Consider the following 25926-nt stretch of genomic DNA (forward strand, 5'->3'; position numbering starts at 1 on the left):
ATACTACTAAGACCTCAAAATTCACTAACATGTTAGAAAATAATTTGTAAGAGTTTATATAATGGAAAGCCATTCATATAGGCTGACTCAGCACAGCAGTTACAAGGTTACAAATCATATTTAGTGAACATTATTCAAACATAATTTCAGTTTAAGACTAGCCCATGAAGTTAAGGTGATACTTTGCAGGATAGAAATATTGAAATGGAAGCTCCTTTTTAGAGATTGATAATTATTTTGACCCCTTAAGCCAAATTCTAATAAATAACTGTACTCTAGACAGTAAGCTGGGAAGCTCGGGAGGATGGGAATGTATCTATCATCCTTGATGCATAGAATAGTGTCTGTACACATAAATGAATTATTTTTACAGAAATTAATATAAGATTTTTATAATTTAAACCATTTTGCTATGAATTTACCCTATTTTGAAGGTGAATTTTAAATCTATGTTGCTGTTGGTAGGCATCTATAAATATTAGTATTTAACTTGAGAAAAATTGTATAATTTATATAAAAATAAGCATTGTAATAAAGTAATATCACTACTCTACATCTATGGGAAACTACTCAACAGTACTTAAATTTATATAATGTATATTTAATTTCACCTATCAGATCAGGAACCACATAGCCATTTTTTAAAACATAGTAAGAAAAGAGGCTTGTGTGATTAAAGGTTCAGTGTGTACTCTTCAATCAAATAATCTAATTTCTAAACACCTAAGTATTCAGAAATGTCAAGTGAAATTACTCCAGCCTAGGAGAGTTGTAGATTTTCAATTAAAAGGTTAGTTATAAATGAAATACTGCTTTAACTACACTTCCCTATGACATACTTTGTATAGTCAATAACAAAAACAAGGTTCAGTTACCTTAAAATTTCTCATCACATATGTAAAAATACATACATGCTTGTATATATATTTATGTATATATAAATATACAGTTTCCCCTTTCTAAGATATACACACACACACACATATATGTCATATATATTATATATACATGAAGGTAATTTTTAGACATTTTCTTTGGATTCTATAAATTAAGTGTTGTCTTTTTCACAGTATACTTTTGATATGTATTCACAGTGTTCTGTATTTCTCTAACTCTGTCAGTTTCACACTGCTTTACAGTGTGAAATTGACAAGAAATGGTGCAAAACCGACAACCAAAGGCACAGAAATTTAACAAAAAATTACTATGCAAATTGTTTGAGAAAGGCTAAAAAATAGATATTTGATAGCAATGACTATGTTCCAATCAATAAGATGTTTCAAAGAAACCCCGATTCTTTTAAATATATGAACCTATATACATCATATATATCATATATAAATATATATATATAGAGAGAGAGAGAGAGAGAAGAGAGTAATCTAGACAATAGCACACTACCTTCCTACCTTACAGGAAAAGATCTACAGTGTTCTTAGAATGAAATCTTAGAGTCATAACTTCTGTGTATCTCCCTAAAATAAAGTGGTAGCTCCTACTTTTGCATTCTTGTTGACAACTGTCATTTCAAACTTTCTCTCCACAACAACCTTCTCAACTTCCTTTACAACAAGTATGAAATACCAGTTAAAAAAAAGGAGTAGTGTGGTAGGTTCACTTTTGGTATTCTGTATCTTCATTAAAATCTCATCCATTTATTGCCCTAACAAACCAGTTACCATTATTTGGGGGCTTCATGCCTCTTTTTAACTTCTTAATGCATGTCTTGCACCTCTCCATATCCTTTATGTGTTTCCTTCTATTATCAGCCCATTCCAATTCCAGACATTGTTTTAAAAATATAATCATATAAGTTTGGAATCACATTCCTCACTCTTTCACTTACTAGCTGTAAGATCTAGGTGCAGTTATTTTTTGGGCCTCTGTTGCTCATTAGGATATGGGAGTATTAGTACTATACTGAAGCAATTTTTTAATACAGTAAATGTGATTATACATAAAGCACTTAACATAGTGGTTGGCACAGGGTAAGACTTCAATACACTGTGGTAGTGGCCTAGTGTTTTTATTACAAGTCACCCTTGGGTGTTCCTGTTCTAGGCTTTCTACATCATTTCATGTCGACAAAGCCCAATATCAACACACAAATAGCCAAAAAATTATGGGCTACTTCTGTTTGTTTAATAAATAACTTGTGATAATGATGAGGAGGAGATAATATAGTACCGTTACTACATTTGTGCTTTACACATATCTATAGACATCATCTTATGTAATACACATAGCATATCTGTCAGTTTTGTAGATGTGTAGCATTTTTCTTATTTAAAGCATGGGAAAAATCACAGAGATGTTAAGTAGTGCAACTGGACATTGACTGGACATTGAGCTAGTTAATGAAGAATGGAGATTAGAATCCACATTACTTTAACCCAAGTACTTTAACCACAATGTGTGACTTAAATGAGTATATCACATTGTCCTTGAAATAGTCATCTTGTGGTACAAGTAGAGTTCCATGTGTGTGTTTCATGGAGCACCCAGACTATAGTGTGAGTTCGGATGAGATGAACAGATACCCAACATTAAAAAGAGATCTCAGCTGCCTTTAAAGGTGAGTTGAGTGAATCAGAAGCAAGGTATTTTATCTGAAAACCACTCAGTTTAATGATTCTATTATTTTTATAAACTTAAAATATATTAAAATAAATTATCACTTCAATTATCCCACTTTTGAAAATCCATCAGTTTTAGCTTTCCAAAAATTAATCTCCAAACAACAGAAATACCACTGATTTAATTTCTTATCCACAGAATTGTCAAAGGGAGTTGTGTTATCTAAGCAATCTTAGGCTTTTGCAACATGAGCTATCTTATCATGACACACTTCGGAAGTCCTACATAATAAGGAAAATAATATCTGAAAAATATATGATTGCTACAGGTATAAATGGCTACATCTGCCTTTTTAAGGAGTAATCATGGGAAACAGCAATGTTTGCCACCTCAGAACATTTATAATCTACTTAAGTAGACCACAGCAGTGTAGCCATTCTGCTTAGATATATTTTTATTGTTACAAACTTAGAATTATATACAACATAAGAACAAATTTGGAATTATATAATTAAAAATGTAACCAATGAACATGACCAAATAAAAACTGATTTGAATAACCACCATGGAAAAACATCATGTCACACCTAAATTCTATGTATTTAAGCCATATGGAGTGTATCAAAAGCTACCATAAAGTGACTAAAAAGATTTATTTTGAATATTGAGGAAATCTTATTTGTGAGCAGATGCCCACATTAGCTTGGAGGCAGCAGGATTTCACTGGGTGACAAATCATATCACTGGGGCATTTTTGTGAAGTCTATAAAAAGAATGTTTAATAGTAAAATGCATGAATATTGATAATAACAAACAATATGGGCACTTCAAGATGTTTCTGTAGAGCATCATAATCACAAAAAATGCCCCGAATCTTGAAACAAATGCAGCTCATTCCCATTCGCAGAGAGCAACTGCCCTTTTGTCAGATTTGACTCTCTTAGACAAAAATCAATGAGAAAGTTGTCTGAATAAAATGCATATGATTAAACCCTCCGAACATAGTTATTTCAATAATAATCTCAATTTAATCCTTTGTGTTCTTAGAACAGCTAATTCTGGGGAAAATAAAAAACATTACCCATTTTCTTCTCTTTTTTTAAACTGCGAGTGCAGTCGAACTTCAAGCACCTACGAAATCACATAAAAAGTTTCCTTAGAATTTTCCAGCATAAGTAGTTCTTAAAGGATGCTAAAAAAAATTACTCTGAATTCCTTGTTTTGGAGATGAGGACTTTAAAACCCACATAACTACGTGACTTACTTAAGGTATCAAAATCCATTGGTAGCAGCCTCAAGATAAGACTCCGGAAAACCCAACTCTGATCTGGTGTTCTTTCCACCACACCATGACCTCTTTTATATGGAAGAGAGCAGTGAGTGTGAAAAATACACATTTGTGGATTTGGGGTCTTGAAAATTTTTGTTTCCCACAGCTAAGTTTTTTAGCCCAAAATATAACAGCATTGTTATATATGAAATATATTTTTAAAACTTTGATTTTAAATTTACTATTAGCTAGTCCCAATATCTAGCACTCTCTTCCCAAAGGACTGATGTCATCAAAAAATCTTTAATACTGGTTTGCAAACTCTAATCTTTAGGGAAGACTTTGGGACAGGAAGAAAACAACACTAAAGAATGAGTATTTTTCTGATGGCCAGTGATGATGAACATTTTTTCATGTGTCTGTTGGCTGCATAAATGTCTTCTTTTGAGAAGTGTCTGTTCATATCCTTCGCCCACTTTTTGATGGGGTTGTTTATTTTTTTCTTGTAAGTTTGTTTGAGTTCTTTGTAGATTCTGGATATTAGCCCTTTGTCAGATGAGTAGATTGTAAAAATTTTCTCCCATTCTGTAGGTTGCCTGTTCACTCTGATGGTAGTTTATTTTGCTGTGCAGAAGCTCTTTAGTTTAATTAGATCCCATTTGTCAATTTTGGCTTTTGCTGCCATTGCTTTTGGTGTTTTAGACAGAGAAACGCAAATCAAAACTACAATGAGATACCATCTCACACCAGTTAGAATAGTGATCATTAAAAATTCAGGAAACAACAGGTGCTGGAGAGGATGTGGAGAAATAGGAACACTTTTACACTATTGGTGGGACTGTAAACTAGTTCAACTACTGTGGAAGACAGTGTGGTGATTCCTCAAGGATCTAGAACTAGAAATACCATTTGACCCAGCCATCCCATTACTGGGTACATAACCAAAGGATTATAAATCATGCTGCTATAAAGACACTTGCGGACATATGTTTATTGCGGCACTATTCACAATAGCAAAGACTTGGAACCAACCCAAATGTCCATCAATGACAGACTTGATTAAGAAAATGTGGCACATATACACCATGGAACACTATGCAGCTACAGAAAAAGATGAGTTCATGTCCTTTGTAGGGACATGGATGAAGCTGGAAACCATCATTCTCAGTAAATCATCGCAAGGACAAAAAAGCAAACACCGCATGTTCTCACTCATAGGTGGGAATTGAACAATGAGAATGCTTGGACACAAGAAGGGGAACATCACACACCAGGGCTTGTCATGGGGTGGAGAGCAGGGGGAGGGATAGCATTAGGAGATATACCTAATGTAAATGACGAGTTAATGGTTGCAGCACACCAACATGGCACACGTATACATATATAACAAACCTGCAGGTTGTGCATGCTAGAACTTAAAGTATAATAATAATAAAAAAGAATGAGTAATAGAAATAAACAGGAAAATATTAGTCAGAAAACGCCATTCCATTTTATATATTTATAACTTTAAAGCCCATTATGAATTCTTGATAAAAGATTAAGTCAGGGAACTACTGAAAATTATTAAAAACTCAGGTAGCACAAGTACTTTTTAAATTTTTCTTAAATCCAACTCCCAAAGTAATTTCTTTTAAAAAGATTCAAGTATATTATGCTTTAGAGTATTAGCCAAAGAATAGACCAAATTCTAATGACATAGTAAAGTAAAAACATGGCTTCAAAGAAAATTTAGTTCACATAAAATATTTACTCTAAAGTCAAAACTAGATTAAAGAAAACTAATGAAAATATTCTTCTACTTTCAAACAAAAAAAAGGAAATTAACTTTCTTTTTAGTTCAAGTTCCCTGAAAATCCCAAAAGGAAACATTTAATTTTCTAGGACATGCTGAAAGACACAGGTAAAAAGGAAACACAGTTAGAGCTGAATTAATCAAGCAAACATCATTGACAATCAACAGAACTTTCCTGGTGATTAAACACAATTTGAGACAGCTGGAGGTGGACCCAATCTAGTAGTAAATTCCAAGGAAACAGAATCTTCTGAGTGCAAAATGGTGTTAGAAAAACAGAATTTGTAAACAGACGTAAACCTCTTAGAAGTTTCAAGACCACAGGGACAAAATCAGAGTGAAAATCAAAAGGGTAAACCTTGCATTTTCAAGTTTAGAGATATATTATTAACTTGTAGTTTCTTGCCTGGTCTTGTTCTTACATTTCAAGTTACATAATGCTTATATGAAGCACTCATCTTCACCAATTTTGTAAATATTCCAAGGGTCACATTACTATTAGTTTTCAGGAAGGCAGAAGATTAAATACCATATGATATGGTTGGGCTCTGTGTCCCCACACAAATCTCATCTCGAACTGAAATCCCCATAATCCAGATGTGTCAAGGGAGAAATCTGGTGGGAAGTGATTGGATCATGGGGGCAGTTTCCCCCATGCTGTTCTCATGATAGTGAGTGAATTCGCATAAGATCTGATGGTTTATAACTATTTGACAGTTCCTTCACACACTCTCTCTCGCCTGCCACCATGTAAGATGTAACTGCTTCCCCTTCCGCCATAATTGCAAGTTTCCTGAGGCCTTCCCAGCCATGTGGAACTGTGAGTCAATTAAACCTCTTTTCTTTATAAATTACCCAGTCTCAAGTATGTCTTTATAGCATTGCAAAAACAGACTAATACACCATAGTATCCCCAGGGTAGGATTGCTTTAGTTGTTAATTCTAAATTGTTAAATCCAAATATATCTGGACTCCCACTCTATCTATTTAACACTGCATTGGGACAATTTTAAGATTGATTACACGCCTGCTTAGAGTGACCACACATTCCAGCATAAGGTAACACTAAGTTTATGCCTGGGTCTTGGCTTAATCATTAATAACTCTTAAAAGTGTCTCATTTCAATGACAAATCGTACTACCACCACCTGTAAAGAACTTTAAGTTGACTCTTCTCTCATTCTTCTGGTCTTCGAGAAGATATTCTTCCATGTAATATAATTCTAGAAAAGGAGTTAAATGTTGACCTCACCATAATAGGAACATTTCAATATATACCTTGAATTCTTAGGTTCTATCTCCTGTTCCCATTTCTTCATTACTTTCTATTAGTAGTATAAACTTTAGTTCTTCCTATGGAAATTGTGCACTACTTTTTTCTGCAAGATTCTTCCTCTATCCTTAGCTGGCTTGGAAGTCTATACTTAATTTAAAATAGTAAATGTACGAGAAAATGCTTCAAAGCCACTAATTAACTGCCAAATCAATTATTGCAATAAAGTCAATTTGCAAATTATGTACTACTTCTATACTGATAATTTAGTACAAAAGTTAAGCTCAATAAATGATATTGAATGATCATATGAATGAATGAATGAACAATTTAGAAAGAAATATATATACAGGCAGCTTAGTGTGAAGTAACAGAAAAATTATGATACAAAGAGAAATAGAATGGTAACAGGATAGAGGAGAAGCAGCCTAAAATCAAAAGTATAATTAAATTTGAAAGAGTCTTTGCCCACACTGATTGTCCATAATGACCAGCATACTCTAAGGCAACAAAAGTTATAAACTGAGTTTATTGGGACCTTTTTTCCCCTTTTTACTAAACACTATCAAAATATAACTCAGACTTTATCATAAAAGTCACTTGTTAACATAGATTAAGGCTTTGAAAATATGCATTTACCTGACCAAAATGCAACTATTTCTTCAAGCAAAATATGTATACATTTGGTTTCAACCTGTATGTTCAGATTTGGCTAGTACCATTTCCATTTTGTAAAAAGAGGTAGCCAAGATTTCAAACTTAGAAAGGTGTACCTCTGCTTTTACTTTTTCCCACAATTACCATGTTTCTAAGCATTGTGCTATATTCTGTGGCATATGTAACTTCATTTGATTATCATACCTACTGGATGGGGTACATTTTACAAATGAGAAAACTGAGTTTAGAGAGGTAAGAGAACTGTCCCATACAGATAGTAAGAGTCAGGGTCAGTGTTGGAACCTGTGGCTGCCTGACACCAAGTCACAAAATCTTTGCCATTTGTACTTTCTTAATTTACTTGTAACCGTTTCTTCACAATCAATTCATTTGTGGTGCTTCTTTCAAAAACTCTACAGCACCTGCACTGCAGAGCACAAACCAACCCCTTTAACCAGTGATTCTCAAAGGTAACTTTAGAACAAACTGAGGTGCTCTTAATAACCCATGCCAGCAATTCTGATTTAATTGATCAGGGTGGTGCGTGGGCATGGTATTGTTTAAAAATCTCCTGCCAGAAGTGGTGCCTCATGCCTGTATTCCCAGCTACTCAGGAGACTGGGGTGAGAGGATCATTTGAGCCCGGGAGTTCAAGGAAGCAGTGAGCTGCGATTGTGCCACGGCACTCCCACCTGGACACCATAGCAAGACCCTGTTTCTAAAATAAACAAACAAACAAATAAAAGTTTCCCAACTGATTCTAACATGTGGCCAGAGCTGAGAAGACTACCAGAAATGTGCACACCAGGCCCTCTGCAACCAACTTGCCTGCTTTGCCAACTCTTGTTTCTTGACAGTCCCTCACAGCCACCACACCCTCTAGGCATGACACAAACAGACTACCATTTGGCACTAATCTGTACATAAAGAAAGAATGCCTAGCAAAGGAAAGAAACTTTTTTGGATTAAGATCTGTCTCTTTTTGACACAAATGTTCAGCCTTTATAGTTTGAGATTATAGTCTCTGAACCTATTAAACTGTCTCACAGTAGGGGTTTAATGAAGCATCTTTCCCTGCTCTGTTTCTGCTGTCATTTTTCATGAGGCAAAGAAGGATGGAAATTCAAAGAATTTTAGCATTAGGTCAACTGATTTTGTCCCGTTAGCTCAGCCAATTTAGAGGATGGTGCTGAGACTAATATCACGGCTTTTCTGTTGTCCAGTTGGCTCTATGGATTCACAAACACTAACCATACCCTTAGTCCTCTGTAGGAAATACATAAATGCCAGCAATTATGCAGCTGATCATAACAGGAAAAGGGTATGTATGACTTGGTGAAAATCCAGTAACATCATCTTGAAATGCAAAGAAGAACATATTTCAAAGAGCAGCAGTCCAGCCCAATTTAGACCGATTAGAAGACAGAAGGAAAATATCTAGTTAATCAATAGTCAGCTGATCATAATATTAATCAAACCTTTCATGCTTCAGTTCTGCAAGTTGATGTTGAATATAAGATAAAATCACTCCCATTTGGGCTCAGCTGGGATTTTGAGCTTATTAAACAAAAGGAATAAGTTAAATTAACATTCTAACTCAGCATAAACCCCTAGAAGCAAGAGAATTCATCATAAAATGTCCATCATCTCATCATGACTCTGTATTACAACCCCAAAGGTAAGATCACCCCGTGTTATGAGTTTCTCAAACAGAGAACTAAATGTATGAGATTAAAAAACAACAGGGTAAGTTCAGTGCAGCATCGAATCTCATCACATTTGCAGATTTAAGGTATGCTTTATTATTATTTTAATGTGGTTTTGGCCATTCTTCCTTTATTTTTTAATATGGTGGTGTGACTTGCATTGAGCTACCTTGAAAAGTTTTATTTCCAACACAAAGCTGAAATTCCCCAAGACCCTTAATGTTTTACACAGACACTCAAAAGTAAGAAAAGTAGAAGTTTTGAGGTAAGGACACTCAGATGACTATGTACAATCATGAATTCTTGCAGAGTTGTTTCCAGTAAGTATGGAAGGTAAACATGAATTATCAATTAGGCTAAGCCTGGATACCAGAAATAATCATAGAGGATCAATGCAACTCCTGCTCAGGACTTGACCGAGCACCAGCTTTTTGTCTTGACCTTCTAGGCAACATACACTTAGGAGGACAAGGACAACAGGCTGGATCATCATCCAGTTACCCAGCGGGATGAATTCTCCTCTATAGCTTTTCCCATCCATTAACTGTGACTAGAAACCATAAAGTCATCATCTAGCAATTTTTACAAGCTTTTTCCGTGATAACTTTTGATCACATCATATTCCTTTCATTTCCCCTCTGCTTCTTTCATCTGTTACCTTCTTTTAAATATGAATATATTTGTTATTCTTGAAGTAAGCCATGTGTATGTTAAAAAATTTAAAAGTACAAGAGTATAATAGTTAAATATGTCTACTTCTAACAGCACAGAGTATACAGTTTAAAGTAATTCTACCTTTAACCCAGTCCCCAGTCTCCCATGAAATAAATTCATTCTTTTCTTCTTTTTCCTGATCCCCTCCTCCTTCCCCCATACATATGTATATACATACATACACACATGCAAATATACACACCTATCTTTTACACAAACAATATGTATACTGCATATCACATGGCAAGGGTGAACCATAATTATCATCTATTGCTGAGTATTTTTCCTATATTTTTCTACTACAAATAACATTGCAATAAAATCTTTATGTATATGTATATACAGACATGCAAGGAAATTTAATATTTTATGTGTCTTTGTATACATATGCAAGTACATCTGTTAACTAAATCTGGTAGTGAAATTGCTGGGTCAAAAGAGATATACCTTTTAAGTTTTAATAGTTATTACCACATTGCTCTGCAAATATTAAATAAACCAATTCATATTCCATACAACAATGCATGAGAGTGCCCCATGCCCACACACCAGGTAGCTCATTGTGCTACCATATGGTTTGATCTTATCCATCTGATAGGTAAGAAAAATAGCATATTTGTTTTGTTTTACTTGAAGAATGAATATTTTTATGAACAGCAATATCAAATAAAGCATTGAGTTCTGCACAAGTATTCACAGATCCTATATTCAAGTGTTCTATCCTTTAGTCAACATTTTAAGTCTATCACTTATTATCATATGCCAGGTATTATATTGAGAACCAAGACATAGACCCTGTCCTCAAAGTACTCATAGATTAATAGGTGAGAAAGATATTGTAAAATAAATAATACACAGTATAAGTACAATAATAGAATATGTATAATGTCTGAGTGTAAAAGTGGCTATGGATTAAAAAAACCTGTTCCTTAAATATACCTTATTTTATTATTTTTATGTAAATATATTTAAATGTGAAAAAGAAAAATAAATACCTTCGTCAGCAAGAACCATGATTGTGACAATTACAGCTAATAATTATAGGTTCTGATTAGGTGAAAGACTATTTTACTTACTCATCTATATTTATTAAAATAAGAGTAGGCAGAATAATTTATAAAACTCTCCATCTTATTTGATATTTGTTTGGGGGGCTTACAACTTTGTCTAAAAAATAAATAATAGGATTTTGTTTCTCTATCAATTTTGCAGATATTTTTTAGCTCTTATTTTGAATGACAAATCAAAGCACAAACTTTATCCCCTGTCCTTGGTCCTCCCTCAACTCATTGGACCATTAAACTTTTACTCTATGGTGATTCTTATTAACTATTGGATTTGCTATGCCATGCTAAAGAATTTTGCCCTTTAGCATGAGATGTGTCAAGGATAGTTAATTATTTTACACAGAAAGCCCTTTCAGTACTCAGACATGATAAACTGTGATAACAACATTAACATCATTGACTGGTAAGCCTACTTCTTGAGTTTTTAATCATCATTCCAGACTTCTTTAAATGCTGTCTTCCAATCAATAGAAACACTTTAAAAGTTTAGACTAAGGCCAGGCGCGGTGGCTCACGCCTGTAATCCCAGCACTTTGGGAGGCCCAGGCATGTGGATTACCTGACCTCAGGAGTTTGAGACCAGCCTGGGCAACATGGTGAAACCCCATCTCTACTATAATACAAAAAATTAGCTGGGCATGACAGTGGGCACCTGTAGTCCCAGCTACTCAGGAGGCTGAGGCAGGAGAATCACTTGAACCCGAGAAGTGGAAGTTGCAGTGAGCAGAGATCACACCACTGCACTCCAGCCTGGCCACAGAGCGAGATTATGTCTCCAAAAAAACAAAACAAAACAAAACAAAACTTTATACTGGAGGAAAAGCAACTCACTAATGCTATTCTCTTTTCACATCTTGCCTTCATTTCCGCACCTCATCACATTGTTTATAGTCTCTACTGTTAAGTTGTCATTCAAATGCAAACATTCAAGCTGGGTTGCACAGGGAACTGGGTTGAAGTTGGTGTGACCTATGAAAGCTGTTGAGTGGGGGTGTGGGGTTCGAGAGGTCTAGGTTTAACTTCTAGTTCTCCTGTCTTCAGCAAGTCACTTACCTTTTTGATGATGCTTGTTTATTATCAGTATAATGAGAAAATGTTACTTTTCTCTATTTCTCAGAGTTTTAGTAAGGATCAAATGAAATAATAGTTGGAAATGGGTAAAGAGTTAAAAGCAAAAAAGTTCCTCAATTCCCTTTCAGAAACTCCCTTTTTTTTCCTGCCCAGGCCCATTCTTTATGTGGCCCCCACCTACTCAAAGCCTCACATGTTGTGCCATTTAACTTGTGTCTCCTGTAATCCAGCTCCATATCTCCCATCAATATCTACCTGTTTTAGGTTTTATCTTTCAGATCCTAATTTTTATTAAGACAGCTATAATCGAAAAAAGAATCTGAAAATAACAACAGCAGAATTTATTGAGTACTTTACCACACGCCAAATCATAAATTCAATTGCAACCCCACAACTTTTACTAGGATAATTTCTGATTACATCATATTCCCGCCATGTTCTCTCCACTTGCTATGCAAAAACCTTTAGATATATTATTCTCACTTAATCTCACTTTATATGTATTAATCTCACTTTGCAACAAATAAAATTGAGCCTATTATTAGTCTTGTTTTACAGATAAGGAAACTGAGACTTGGAAAGTGAAGTAATTTGTCCATAATCACAAGCTAAGTTGTGGTGGAACTGCACTTAGAATGCCTCAGAAACTGTTCCATAACCCCTCTGCTCCACTGCTTCTCCTGAATGCAGAACTAATGTAATGAACAAATGGTCACTCATGCATTGTCTTTGAAATTTAACATGCTCATATAATCATAGAGTCTGAAGTTAGAAGATCATCCACTTTAACGATCTATCCAACCCTTAAACTTCCTTTATCATATGCCTAAGTCACAATCTGCCTTTTGCTTCAGTAACGCCAATGAGGGATCTGTACCATGTCCAACAAACGGAATCCCTTCATCTTCAGACTGCTCTATTGGGAAGTTCTTTATATCAAGCAAAAATCTTTCTTCCTGAAAACTCGGTCTACTGACATTAATTTTACCCAAAAGCTTTATTGAAAAAACTATAATTCAAATGTTACATAAAATAAGTCCCCTAATAATCTCTTCCCCTTGATAAGGTACTCAGTACAACTTGACCAGGCTGGTCACCTTCATATGAAAACATCTAAAGCCCTCCTCTGCATTTCACCCAAACTCCAGGCATGCTCTGCCCAGTTGAGCAAAGAGCAGGACTCCAACCTTCATTGTTATAGAGACTCTGTTTCTACAATTCCCATCTAAGAGATCATTAAGATTGTGTGAAGCAATCATATCATGCTTTTGACTCGTATTTATGAGTTTACATTTTATCAATATTCCTACATCGTTTTTCACTACTTCGTCCACTTACTGTTAGTTGAAACTGATCATGTTGGAGTTGGGCCACTTTTCTAGAATAGTTGTTTTAACTGAGGCTGCACATTAGAATCACAATGGGAGCTTTAAAAATATTGATTCCCAGATAGCAGCCACAGACATTCTAATTTACTTAGTGTGGGAGGTGGCTCAGGATTTACATCAATTGTGTCTTCCTATATATGTATTATCCCAGTTTGATAACATCTACAGATTTAATGGCTAAGTCATGAATGTTCTCACCAAGTCACTGCAGAGTCCTGGAGCCTTCCCTTCAGTTAATATTGGCCAGGTAGATTTTAGGTATAGATATTCAACCAGTTACAAATCCACGAAATTACACTGTCATTCAGTCCAGAGTTTTCTATTTTGTTCACAAAATAATATCAACAAATATTTTGGTGGTTTTTTGTTTGTTTGTTTTTGAGATGGAGTTGCCTCTGTTGCCCAGGCTGGAGTACAGTGGTGCGATCTCGGCTCACTGCAAGCTCCGTCTCCCGGGTTCACGCCATTCTCCTGCCTCAGCCTCCCTAGTAGCTGGGACTACAGGTGTACGCCAACACGCCTGGCTAATTTTTTGTATTTTTAGTAGAGACGAGGTTTCACCGTGTTAGCTAGGATGGTCTCAATCTCCTGACCTCGTGATCCGCCTGCCTCGGCCTCCCAAAGTGCTGGGATTACAGGCGTTAGCCACCTAGCCCAGCCACAAGACTTCGTTAAATGTCTCACAGAGAACTAGTCTAGAGCACTGGTTAAAATCATGGATCCCACCCCCACTGCAAATTCAAATCTCAGCTGAGCTAGCTAGATGACTTTGGGAACTACCTTAATCTCTCTGTACTTCAGTTTCCCTAATGCTTACCCATAGGATTGTTGTAAAGATTAAATGAGTTTATACGTATAAAACGTCTTGCATATAGTTAGCTTGAAAGTCAACTCTCATTCCTATTATGAAGTCTCATTATACACCATTTATTGCATCCACTCCATTTTAAAAGGTCAATGATAATATTTGCAGCTGGAGAGCTGATCTGATGCGATACACAGGCTGAGTGGTAAGAGACAGTGAGTTACCTCGGGGTTTATCAATCATGGAACAGGCTCCTCTAGAGAGATATAAAGCACCACCAAGTCTTTTGAGTCTTAAGCTGTTGCTTATAGTACTCTGATGAAGAGTTTTGTTGGTTGAACTATTTGGGTTTAGAACTAAGCATAGTGGGGTATCTAATCCCAGTTTGAGTCTTAGCTATCGTGTTTTCAGGGTGTTAAAGTCACTTTTGTAGTTTATTTTACTTCAGTTGAAGCTTTTTACAGCTTAGATGGAGTTTAGCTTTATTGTAGGTTTACCTTAAACATGCTTTTCACCAGATTTTATTAGTTTGTGTTATCGTATGAACATGGTGGCTGGCAGAAAACCGACCAACCCTGGAGTATCAGTATAGCTTAGTCAAACTTTCGTTTATTGCTGGTCAAATGAGTTGTAGCTGAAGCAAGTGATAACCATCAGAGATCATTTCCAAGCCATACCCATTTTCTCCTTACCCCAATTAAAGCATGACTCACAGCCCATTACAGGATTTCTAACTACTGCCGGAGTGGTATTCATTGCTTACTCACCTTATTAAATCACACAAAAGTGGCTATGTACTTAAATTACACAAAATCCAAAAGCTCCTAGACTGAGTTAACTAATTTATTATAACTATACTATTACCCATTGTGTAATAATAAAAACACAGAAAGTATGGAAAAATGTCAGAAAAAAAGAAGTCCTTGCAGATTCATTTCTAAATCTGCTTACTCCTGGATATTTTGAAATTTCTTTAAAATGTAGCCTGCCCTTTCCCAGCACCCCCCAAGAATTCTGAGTAAAGACATTTCCCTTTCACTTGCTGGAAGGAAGGGAAAGTTCTAGATATAAAGTCATTTCTTCCATTATCTGCTTAAAAAACACCACTAACGGAAAATGAATCAGAGAAATAGAAAACTAGCAATACCAAAGATCTCCAAGTGAAATTCACACACCAAATTTGAAATGTGAGCAAAAAGATGATTTGCTAAATGTCTCAGTGGCATTGCAGAGTTCCTGGAAGAAGTCAGGGACAGAGGGCTCCTCATCTCTGACAGGCGAGGTATTCCCTGGGGGAGGCATCTTTTTATCATTCAATTGTCATTTGCCAAGAAAAGATAGCTATTGACCAGTATCACGTTTTAAGAAATTAAAAGAAATAGAGTCCTTCAAATTAAGAACTTTAACTTACCGTTCAGCACCTTTTCCAAAAATTTGAGGACAAATGTCGGAAGATCTTTAGGGATTGAAATTTAGATTATGGATTCACATTGGTATTTTGCCATAACAAACATGTCACACAACCAAATAGGACTGAAGTAAGTAGGAGGACATTGATGCCAATATGGGGACCGGAGTAGAGTATTTAAGGTAAAAACAAATCAGAATCTTTTCCTAAAGAGCATAGTTTAAATACAAGAAAAGGCAACCAACCAATATCAGTTTAAACTAGTAGAAGAAGTAATGCATAACACAATAATGTTTATGACTTGGCAAAAGTGGGAAACAGATTGATGAGTGGAGGTGAAAAATATATTGGGAGATTTAAAATGATCAGATTGAAATAAGGGTATAGTGTTAACAGACAAGAAAAAAAGGGAAGAAAATAGGAATTTATCTGCTAGGGCAATAGACACTGAAAAACGAACTAGATCATTTGGTGGGAGTAACATTTAATTCAAAGAAGATATGGTTTAGTAAGAAGTACTTTCTTGGGATGGTAGACTTAATTCATTTCCAAAACTTGGGTTAATGACACTCACATTCAATTGATCAACTCAGGCTCAAAACAGGTTCCTGGTCTGAATGTTGCATAACTGACAGAGAACTGAGGTGGCATTTTAGACTGGAAACAAAAAGGTTAGGTTTAAGAAATTATTCCAAACATGTTCATATTATTTATTAATCAACTGTAGGTTCTCCTAATAGCACATTCTGTTATGGTACATGTGGTTCACTTCTATGATTTTTTTTCTCATTTTGAGAATCAAATTATACACTGATGTCTACTTTTGACTGTTAAGGATATTAACAAAAAGGAGGAGGGGAATATTAGGAAGTGAGAAAAGAGAAGAAAGGTAATACAGAAGCTGAGTGGGCAAAGGGGATTTTGCAATATAGCCTGAAGTGACATGAAGACTCTCAGAAAAGGACCCCTTTATTCCACAGGGAAGTTGTCCCATATCTAAGAGTACATTCAGATCCAGGAATGGAACATTCTGCTCTGTTTCAGTGTGGTTAAAATTGGGATAGCTTGGGTCTGGGAATGGAGTTTTGATAAACAGCATGTGTACAATTAATATTACATTAATATGTTATAAAGTTGTTACAAGAATTCAGTAAAAACCTACCTATAAATATTTTGACATCATAGGAGGGACACAGTAGGTACATAATAAATATTGTATCTATTCTATTTTATTCAGCTATGGTAAATTGAATAATTAAAGGATCCCATAGATTTTCTTCCAGGTCAAGTTTGCAAGTTACTCTGCCTCTCTGAGAAATCTAGCAGGTGGCAGTCAGAACTAAGTCCTAAAATCAAAAGGGTAACAAATATTTAAATAAAGGCCAGATGAACGGGTAGGAGAGAAGGCATTGAGAGAGGCACTTGTCATTATGCATCTTAACTACAACAAAACAAAATGAATTTGTAAGTGTCTCAAACCTGCTAAGGAAGGAAAATCCCGAAAATATTCTAGTTGACAAGGGATGACGATTAGAAATTAATTGTATAATACTCATTATTTATTCAAAATGTTACTGACACTTATTTAATGTGCTGCCTTTATTATACTAGTAATTGTAGGAGGCGTTCATTTATCATTTGTAATTTAGATTCCATCCGTCCTTTATTTCTTGACACCATCTTAAGTTTCTCAGATAGCAACTTTCTTTCCCTAGGAGTTTTCAGACATCCACCCTAACAGTTAAAACTGATCACTTTTACAGGCATGTGGAGCCTCCATTTTGGCATTGGTAAAACCAATTTTCTAGGCCATTACTGGAGACTCACTTTCTTATTTAGAAAGTAGGTAGAGTTTCCAGATGAAATACAGGACACTTAGTCCAAGTTGAATTTCGGCTAAACAACTAACAATTTTCAATATTGAGTATGTCTTAAATATTGCATTGGATATATACTAAAAATATTATTTATTGTTTTAGCTAAAATTCAAATTTAACTCAGAGTTCTATATTTTTATGTGCTAAATCTGGAAACCCTAAAACTTGATGTTCCTAATTTATTAATAGGAAGTAGGAAAAAAAGTAAGGGAAAAGACTGAAAGTAAATGAAGCTTTAAGGTAAGAAGCCACTTTCTCAACTAAAGTATACTCATCTTAGCAATATACCTCAAAAGAAACTACAAACTCTATAAATTGCCCAAATTATTGTTGGATGTATACAATCAGGAAAGCCAAATTGGAATAGTACTTTCATTTTGCAATCATGTTTCTCAGCTAAAACAGGTTTATATCTGCTATTTTTTGTAACTAATCATTTTTAAAATCTGCTGAAGAACAACTGAAGATGCTATACCTTAACACAAAAGTGAAAAGATGCAGGCAAATCACTGAGATTTATATCCTCACGATTTCCTAAATCCTACTACTTCTGAAGGAGAAATTGCTACTAAGACTTCAGGCAGATATGCCGAATTAATCCCTTATTTCCTCTGAGTGAATGTCCTATGCTCTAGGTAATATGACAAATGTCACCATTCTAAGAGAATTCTAACATTCTAAAACTTTTTTAAAAAGGTTTTCATTTACTAAACATGTTACGTCATCAGGAATTTCAAGGAGAAAATGTCAATGCCCTCTAACTTTCTAATTCTCAACCCACGAATCCAATTTGTTTCATGGGCTTTGGGGAACTAATAAATACAAGATATTTATTTGTAAGTCAAAATCTAAAATTGAGTCCCTCTGACAATCTGATGATGATTTGTGACATAACAGTCCCAAAAGAACAGAAGAAAAAAACGTTTCACATTTTGCTTCATCTAAAAACACAAAATTGTTTTCTAATTACAATGGCACATATTACACCCTGTATTTCAATAACATTTTATCTTGACTCTTTACATGTGTAATCACTTAACCTAGGAAAAGATCTAATAATTAACAAGAAAAAATCATGAAATTCAAGATTTATGAAGTGTTTTCAGTTCCACTGTCAAGACCACATGAGGGAAAAAGTATATTAGCACCATCCCAATATGTACTCTATTCACCTGCATATTCATTACCACAGTGCAAAGAATCAGCACAAAAATAAACACTCCACTAAACGTCCTGGTAATTTTGATCACCTCTATTTCAAAATGCATTATGACCAGCACAACTTTCAACCAGGGTTATCTTCTGATAGAAAGAGAAGGCTAAGGAAAGCATTCTTAGCACATTGACAAATGCATTTCATTTTTATTCTGTGGAAACAAACAAAAACTGTATTTAATATTAGTATCATTTTAGCATTTGACAGCTTTTGCTTTTCTAAATGAGACCACTGCATGAAAGAAGGCACTTTTTGGGTCAAATTTCTAATGTATCTACAGGCTGTTTTAATTCTATTATTTAACTCACCCTACTCATAGCATATACATGTACAACTAAGTATGAATAGCTTATATCAATTATAAGATGTATTAAAGCCTTTCCCTCTCTCCAACAGTGCTCTAGGATTAGACAAGCAGATAAGTGTAATGATGAATTGCACAATATGGCCAACATTAATAGAATGGTTTTCTACAAATGTATTGCAAAAAATAAATACTTCACATTTCAGAACATAACTATTTCAATGTCACATGTTAGCAAAGGACAAAGTGGCAGATATTAGCAACTTTAATAGGTCCTGGATTAAACAATATAAAGGAACTTGAGAGAAATGACAATGCATCTAGAGAGTAGATGAGGTTGAAGGTAAGAGTCTATTCTTGAGGGTCTAATTAGGTTCTTCCCATCTCTCCACTTTTCTTTTTTTTTTAAATCTTCATAGAGACGCCTTAGCAGAAGCTATCAGTTTTGACAGTACACCAAAATCCTGGCAGTGAACCATAAATTGACCATTACCATAAAAAGAGCTGCTAAATGAGAAACCATGTGCTCAGTATAAAACTAATTTCATGCTTTCCAAAGCACACCGTGGCTTCTAGCAAGATAGTGGCCCTGGGACTTGCCGAGACAGATTGGCGAACACAAATGGTTTGCTCCTGATGCGTCTGCTTAGCCAAGCTTTACGTGTACTGGCAGTAAAAGAGGTTCTCGAGTCTTCTATCAAACAAATACACACTTAGCTATAACTTCAAAGCTGAAAGCTGTGAAACAGCTGCCTCAAATAAATATAGCAGGAAAAACACATACACATATACACACATACACCCCATGTGCCATGCTAGCTGCTTCCAATCAAAGAAAAATAGATTCCCCTGCCAACCTAATGTACTAACCAGACACTTAATAAGCATAACGCTATGTAATACATTATAACCCTCACACTCCATTCATGCTTAGAAACATAGGAATTAGAGTTTAGCCAAGCCAAAGCAATTGCACTCCATCTACTTGGAGGCTAACTTTGTGCCTGCCCTTATCTAGTTGGCTTTCAAATACCATACACTTACAAGCCTACATCAAACCTTTCCAAGAATGATGACCTAGTAATTTAACCTCTCCAGGTCAGTGCAGGTACTTTATGTACATTTAAATGATAAAATCTGCTGCCTTTAAAACATCTCAGCTAATAAAAACACACTTCATGAAGAAATACTGCTAATTTCCTCCCGTTCTCATTCGGCACACCGTCACTAGAAATTAATTACTGTTGGTTTTCCAGTGCATGACTGGTCATAACTTTTAATTATTAATAATGTCGAGCTTAACAAGGTGTCAACTCCAGTATGTAATCCACATCACTTACTTTCTTATCTCGAAGCATGACTTGTCTCCTCCTATCTGTTTTTCATGTCAAAGATTCTACAAAGTACACTTAGTTTATAGCCTTTTAAATACATCTGAAACACATAATAACACTGCTAATTACCTTCTTTCAGTAATGGTAGCAAATTGCATAATATCACTGACTTGTTCAGAATGTTTAAAATGCAAAGGAAGTCACCTACTGGTAAGATGTCCTCGGCAAACAGCTAGCACAGAAAGAAAGGGCTGCTTATCACACCCATTCAAGGAGTTACTTTGCAACAAAATTAAAGAATCATATATTTTGCTCTTCGGTTTTCCTCCTTCAGGTGTGTCAGTACGATGTGGTAAACACAATTGATGACTCCACAGGATTCAGCACAACGTACGAAAGAATCTGTTACTGACATCCCAGACCCCAGCATCCAAGTTTTAGAATAAAAATGCTCACCTCTGCTAGGAAGTCCACTCCACATCCTGGCAGGGCTCTCACCAGCTTCGAGAGCAACCAAGTTAGATAAACAAAACTTCCAGTATGTGACCAGGGTAATGCACAGCGCTACCGAGACTTGGCTCCAGCCCTGATTATCTGTGTGACAGCACCACGTTATATCAGTGCCGCTCCAAGCCTTCCCAGTTGCTGGCTTATTGCACTGCTCATTGAAAATCCTTTACACGCTGGCAACATTTTAGGGAAGGACAAGCACACTCTGAGTCATTTGTAAAGAAAGCAGAGCAATTTCAATTCTATATCTCCATGCATGCTGAAACCAGAAGCACTGTCAACGTACAAGTCTGAGGTGGATTTATGCTGAGAAACAGGCAACCTAAGCCTTCATTATCAATGCATGAAATCAGCCACTGTGATCAAATTCAAGCAAACCACAAAAAGGATATGATTATGAAAGTCTCCACAGATTTAGCACCAAACCTCATGGAATGAAGAATCATCTATTGAAATTGTGTAAATGTTAAAAATAGCTCTGGCTTTTCAACAATGAGCAGGATACAGGGAAGAAATCAGTAGTCTATATTATAAGGACTTATAAAGGCTGCATAAATCAAAATAGCTGTAGGTTCTTGGGACTTTGCTCTAGACAAATGAAATCACGGGAGACTATTACAATTATAACAAAAATAATTCCATATATTTGACACAGATATCCATTAAAGGGCAAATCAAACATCCTTTAACTCCTAAGTGCCCATCTCTAAATTAAAATAATGGTGATAGTTAAAAATGTGCGATGCTATGCTAGCAGCAGGACAAAATACCATCAATTTTACTCTTAAGACAATTTCATAAACAATAAAGATTTAAATCTATTCTGTGTAACAATAAACATGCAAGACAGATATTTTTAACACTATAATCTTTGCTCATTATTTTGAAAAATCTATAGTTTATTAAACCCATGTATTTTTATCCCAACTACCCCCAAATTTATACCTTCGCTTTTTATCATCCTTCCTATTTTGTTACTAAAATATAAGATGCAAGAGTTACTGGACATCATCTTTAGGAGACACAAGGTCAGAAAGCAGTATTAGATATACCCCAGAAATACATATACCCCAGAAAGCAGTAGCAGTGATTTGAGATTACAAAATATACAGCTTTGATATGCGCATGCAAACTGCAAAGCAAAAAAGAAATAAAACGTTTATTAGAAATCACAAAAATAAACTGGAAGAAATTCCTAGGAGGCAACATGACAACACATTTAAGGTTCTATTCAATTTTTTAAAAAGGGTTTTAGGTTCTCATTGAGACTCTGAAGGCCAAACAAATTAGAATTCAGTAAAGGCAATTCCTGATTTGAGGACCTCCTATAAATGACTGGGTTCAGTTCTAGTAATCCTACCAGCTCTGAGATGACACATTTAGAAGTGTCTACAATATGAAACATCCGTGTAAACCTAAGCAGCACACATTTACGTAACACAGCATTCTGGAGCAACATTAAACACAGCACTCTCACGGGTATTCTCACTATGTCCCCATATAGAAAGTTGACTCCTTACAGGCTGCTGGTTAGATGCCCTTGCTTGGAGACAGATTAGACACATGAGTGGATATGCACATAAGTGTGTACATATATCTATATGTACACCGTTGAACACACTTGCCCCTCATAGTCACTTTTGCCACCTGAATTCCATTTGTTTTGTGTCTCCTGAAGCCCCTAGGGCAACATTTGAATGTATTATGAGAAACAGCATTGGGCATCACTGACTTTGCGATTGTTCAGTGTCCTTTCTCTTCTGTCCTCTCTGGCTCACCCACCACACACATAAACTTTCCTTAGAAAACAGTCATAGGAATAGTTTATGACAGATTGTATGCCTAAAAATCTTTTTATTATTACCACACAAGAAGCTCCCTAGTAATAAGATAAAAGTTTAAAATTAAACCGGGATATTTGATTATAGGCCAATCCTTTATCTAAAACCCTTAGTGCTTGATGCATTTCAGAATTCAAATGTTTTCAGATTTTAGAAAGGTAATACTCTACATATGCCAGGAATTATATAATGCCTCCAGTGGCAGATGTTATATAATGCCACATTGAGGTCTGGGACAACAACTCTATAATCAGATACATTAACATTCTATAGCAAAACGTGCATATTCATACTCATTGGGATAAATAAATGCTATAATTTAAGTTCACATTAGTTCATGTCACGTTTTCCCATCAACATGAATTACAAAATCTTCCAGTTTTCATTGCTTCTTGGATTTCAGGAATTGCAGGTAAGAGACTGTGGACTGTATAAATGTTTACTTAAACTGCTAGGAAGTTATGGATTGGGAAATGGTACCTAAGCAGGTGTTCTCTTGCTTAGGCAAGAAATTTGGAGGGTAGTGTTACTTTAACGGATGGGCAAAAACATGAGGGAAGGTGCTAGTAAGACTGAGACACAAAGCAGAGCAGAAATGTGGCAATAATGCACGATGAAAAAACTAGGACATGGAAAAGAAAGGCAAGAAGAAGCCACTCAGAATTACTGAATCAAAAACAAACAAACAAACAAACATAATAATAATAATAGTACTCATTGATCACCTAAACTCTATACCCACTAGTGTGAAAGGCACTTGACATAAATATTTTTTAGCAACCTACCTCAATTTTCAAAAGGAAATTTTAAAAGGATGAATGTATCTTCAGAGTGAGGCAAAACATTTGGTTATCTCACCCTCTTCTCATTGTACCCAAAAGCAAAATATCCATAATGTTATACAGTGCATGTGGTACTGTCAGAAACAAACAAAAAAATAAGCTTCGCCTTATGAAGTAAAGATTTCTGTTTTATTTGTATATGCTATAAACTACTTGCATTAGAGGTTCTTTAAAATCAGTTTTAGAAAAAAGTAGCAATATTTTCTGCCATCAAGAGTCAACTGTTTAATTTTTAAATCCATTTTAAAAACAAATGTTCTCAAAAAACAAGAATAATATATTGCATTTGCTTGGAGTCTTTCTTATGACTACATTTCCCAAATAAATACTTTTCTTTAAGCACATTAAAGAACTTCAATATAGCAGAGCATTGACACTACACTTAAGATAAGACTTTGGGTCTATAGAACATTCAGTCTTCAAAGAGCATTTCCTGGGTGCCTTTTGGGGCCTGGATCTGCACTGGGGAAGTGTCCAGGAGGCATTTATGTGAAGGGTGGTCTTTCTACTCACTGAACAAACTAGACTGTAAAGTGTGGCTCTTAGTATCTAGAATACAATCACAAAGTCATTTTCTATGTGAAGAAGGAAACTGCATTTATTTTTTTGACAATACAACATAATTCGGTGAATTCTCCTTTTTTAGCAACCAAAATGGTGCCCTGATGGTTTGATGGAGTTATAGCAGCTTCTAAAAGTAACTTACTATCCTGAAGATGAGTAACACTTCAGGGTTATGATTTTTAAAAAAGCTCCCTATACATTTCACGTCAAGTTCATAAAATAATAGATAAATACCCAGTGTCTACAGGACAAGAGTCTCTGGATTGCAGGTTCACCAGAGCACAAGCTCTTTAAATGAAGTGGGTTAACATTATTTGTGAGTGCCAGCACACTCGGCCCATTAAAAAGTACAATTATCCAGCCCTTCCACCATCTCCAAACTCCATGTAATCAGAAGAGCAAATGTGTTTCACAGCTCGAGAAAAACTGTTTAGTGCCAAGGACATACACCAACCTCACGGTCAGCTGTAACATTCCACAGGGATGTCTGACCCAGAACACTGTCCAACAGCCTCCTTGGCTGTGACACTGTTAAGATGTGAAAGTCAAATGTCTGTGAGAAGAAAGTTGGTCAGTCCAGGTGAAACTACATTCATCCCCCAGTGGAAATTGAACTCACTAATTACCACTGGGCTTGGCTCACTGCTGAAAACCCTTCTCCCTAGATTAGTTTAAAATGGGTAACACTTCTATTCCAGGCAGACACCAAGGTTTTAAATACGCCTTTGATGATTTAAATCACTCAGACATGTAAACACTTGCCGTGATTGTCTAAGACTCAGTTTCCACACTGAAAGCTGTATTTGGTTTTCAAAATCTAAAAACCAAGACTTGATGTTAAGCAATTCTTATCTTTTAATAGATATAATATGTAAAAGTTTATATTCAAAAGCATTCTTTAAGAAAAAGACAATCTGTCCGTCACTAAAAAAGGGCCAACCACCCCTTTTAACCATTTTACCAAAGTTCCATTCAAACTCTTTTATGTGTCAATCCCTTAGAGTTCTGTACTTAATTCACACCCTTGTATAATCCACACCCTTGTTTGACAGTTTTTAACCACAAGTACAGAATATGGAGACGTTCTATAATGACTTTTTCAAGTCTACGTCAGGTATAGTTTTAGATTTCTGACACCATTGAAGATGGCTAGAGCTCCGTCTCAAATTCAAAGCATTTGTGCGGCAGGAAGTGGTTAGAATTGTAACTTTGAGACTTGATCCTATTTCCAAATTTCTCTACTCTCATTCCCAAGGAACTTCAATCTCAATAAGCCCTACAATATCAATCTCAATTAAATTTATCTGGGGAGAACAGATAAAGGGTACCAACTCTTATCCTTGCTTTGAAAAATAGAGTCAGGATTTTGTAAAATACTTGGAAACTAAACAGTGATCAATTCTGAGTAAGACAACGAATCAGAAAAGTGTATCAGTATTCCTTCTACTATATGTATCATCACTGGGTCTGAAGTACTACAAGTAAGAGACAATTCCTGAGTGTTCTTATAAGGACCTGGGACATACACAAAGAAAAGCAGATGCCCTGTTTTCAAAGGTGCAATTTGACATATTTTGACCAAGGCCTTTTCCCTCTCTAAGTCTGTCCCTTCATTAAAAACCATAAGTCATATGGGCTCTATCCGATACATGGATTGTATAATAATTATTCTATGAAAGGAATTTTCTGAACTTACTAATTAAGAGG

General features: G+C 35.5%; 1 protein-coding gene across 3 annotated transcripts in view; it reads right to left on the bottom strand.

Annotated features, from left to right (window-relative positions):
• Positions 1 to 25926, bottom strand: part of ZNF385B (zinc finger protein 385B) — a 415712-nt gene that overhangs the window by 285391 nt on the left and 104395 nt on the right. The window contains exon 1 of one of the 3 annotated variants that reach the window (XM_038000631.2): positions 20919 to 21134. The exons of the other annotated variants lie outside the window; for them this stretch is intronic. Within the exon in view, the coding sequence (XP_037856559.1) occupies positions 20919 to 20943 (25 nt within the window). The 5' untranslated portion in view covers positions 20944 to 21134. Of the gene's footprint in view, positions 1 to 20918; positions 21135 to 25926 lie in introns of those variants that run through there. 3 annotated transcript variants of the gene reach the window in all.

Source organism: Chlorocebus sabaeus, chromosome 10, assembly GCF_047675955.1.
Source record: "Chlorocebus sabaeus isolate Y175 chromosome 10, mChlSab1.0.hap1, whole genome shotgun sequence".
In the NCBI taxonomy this organism is placed as follows: Eukaryota; Metazoa; Chordata; class Mammalia; order Primates; family Cercopithecidae; genus Chlorocebus; species Chlorocebus sabaeus.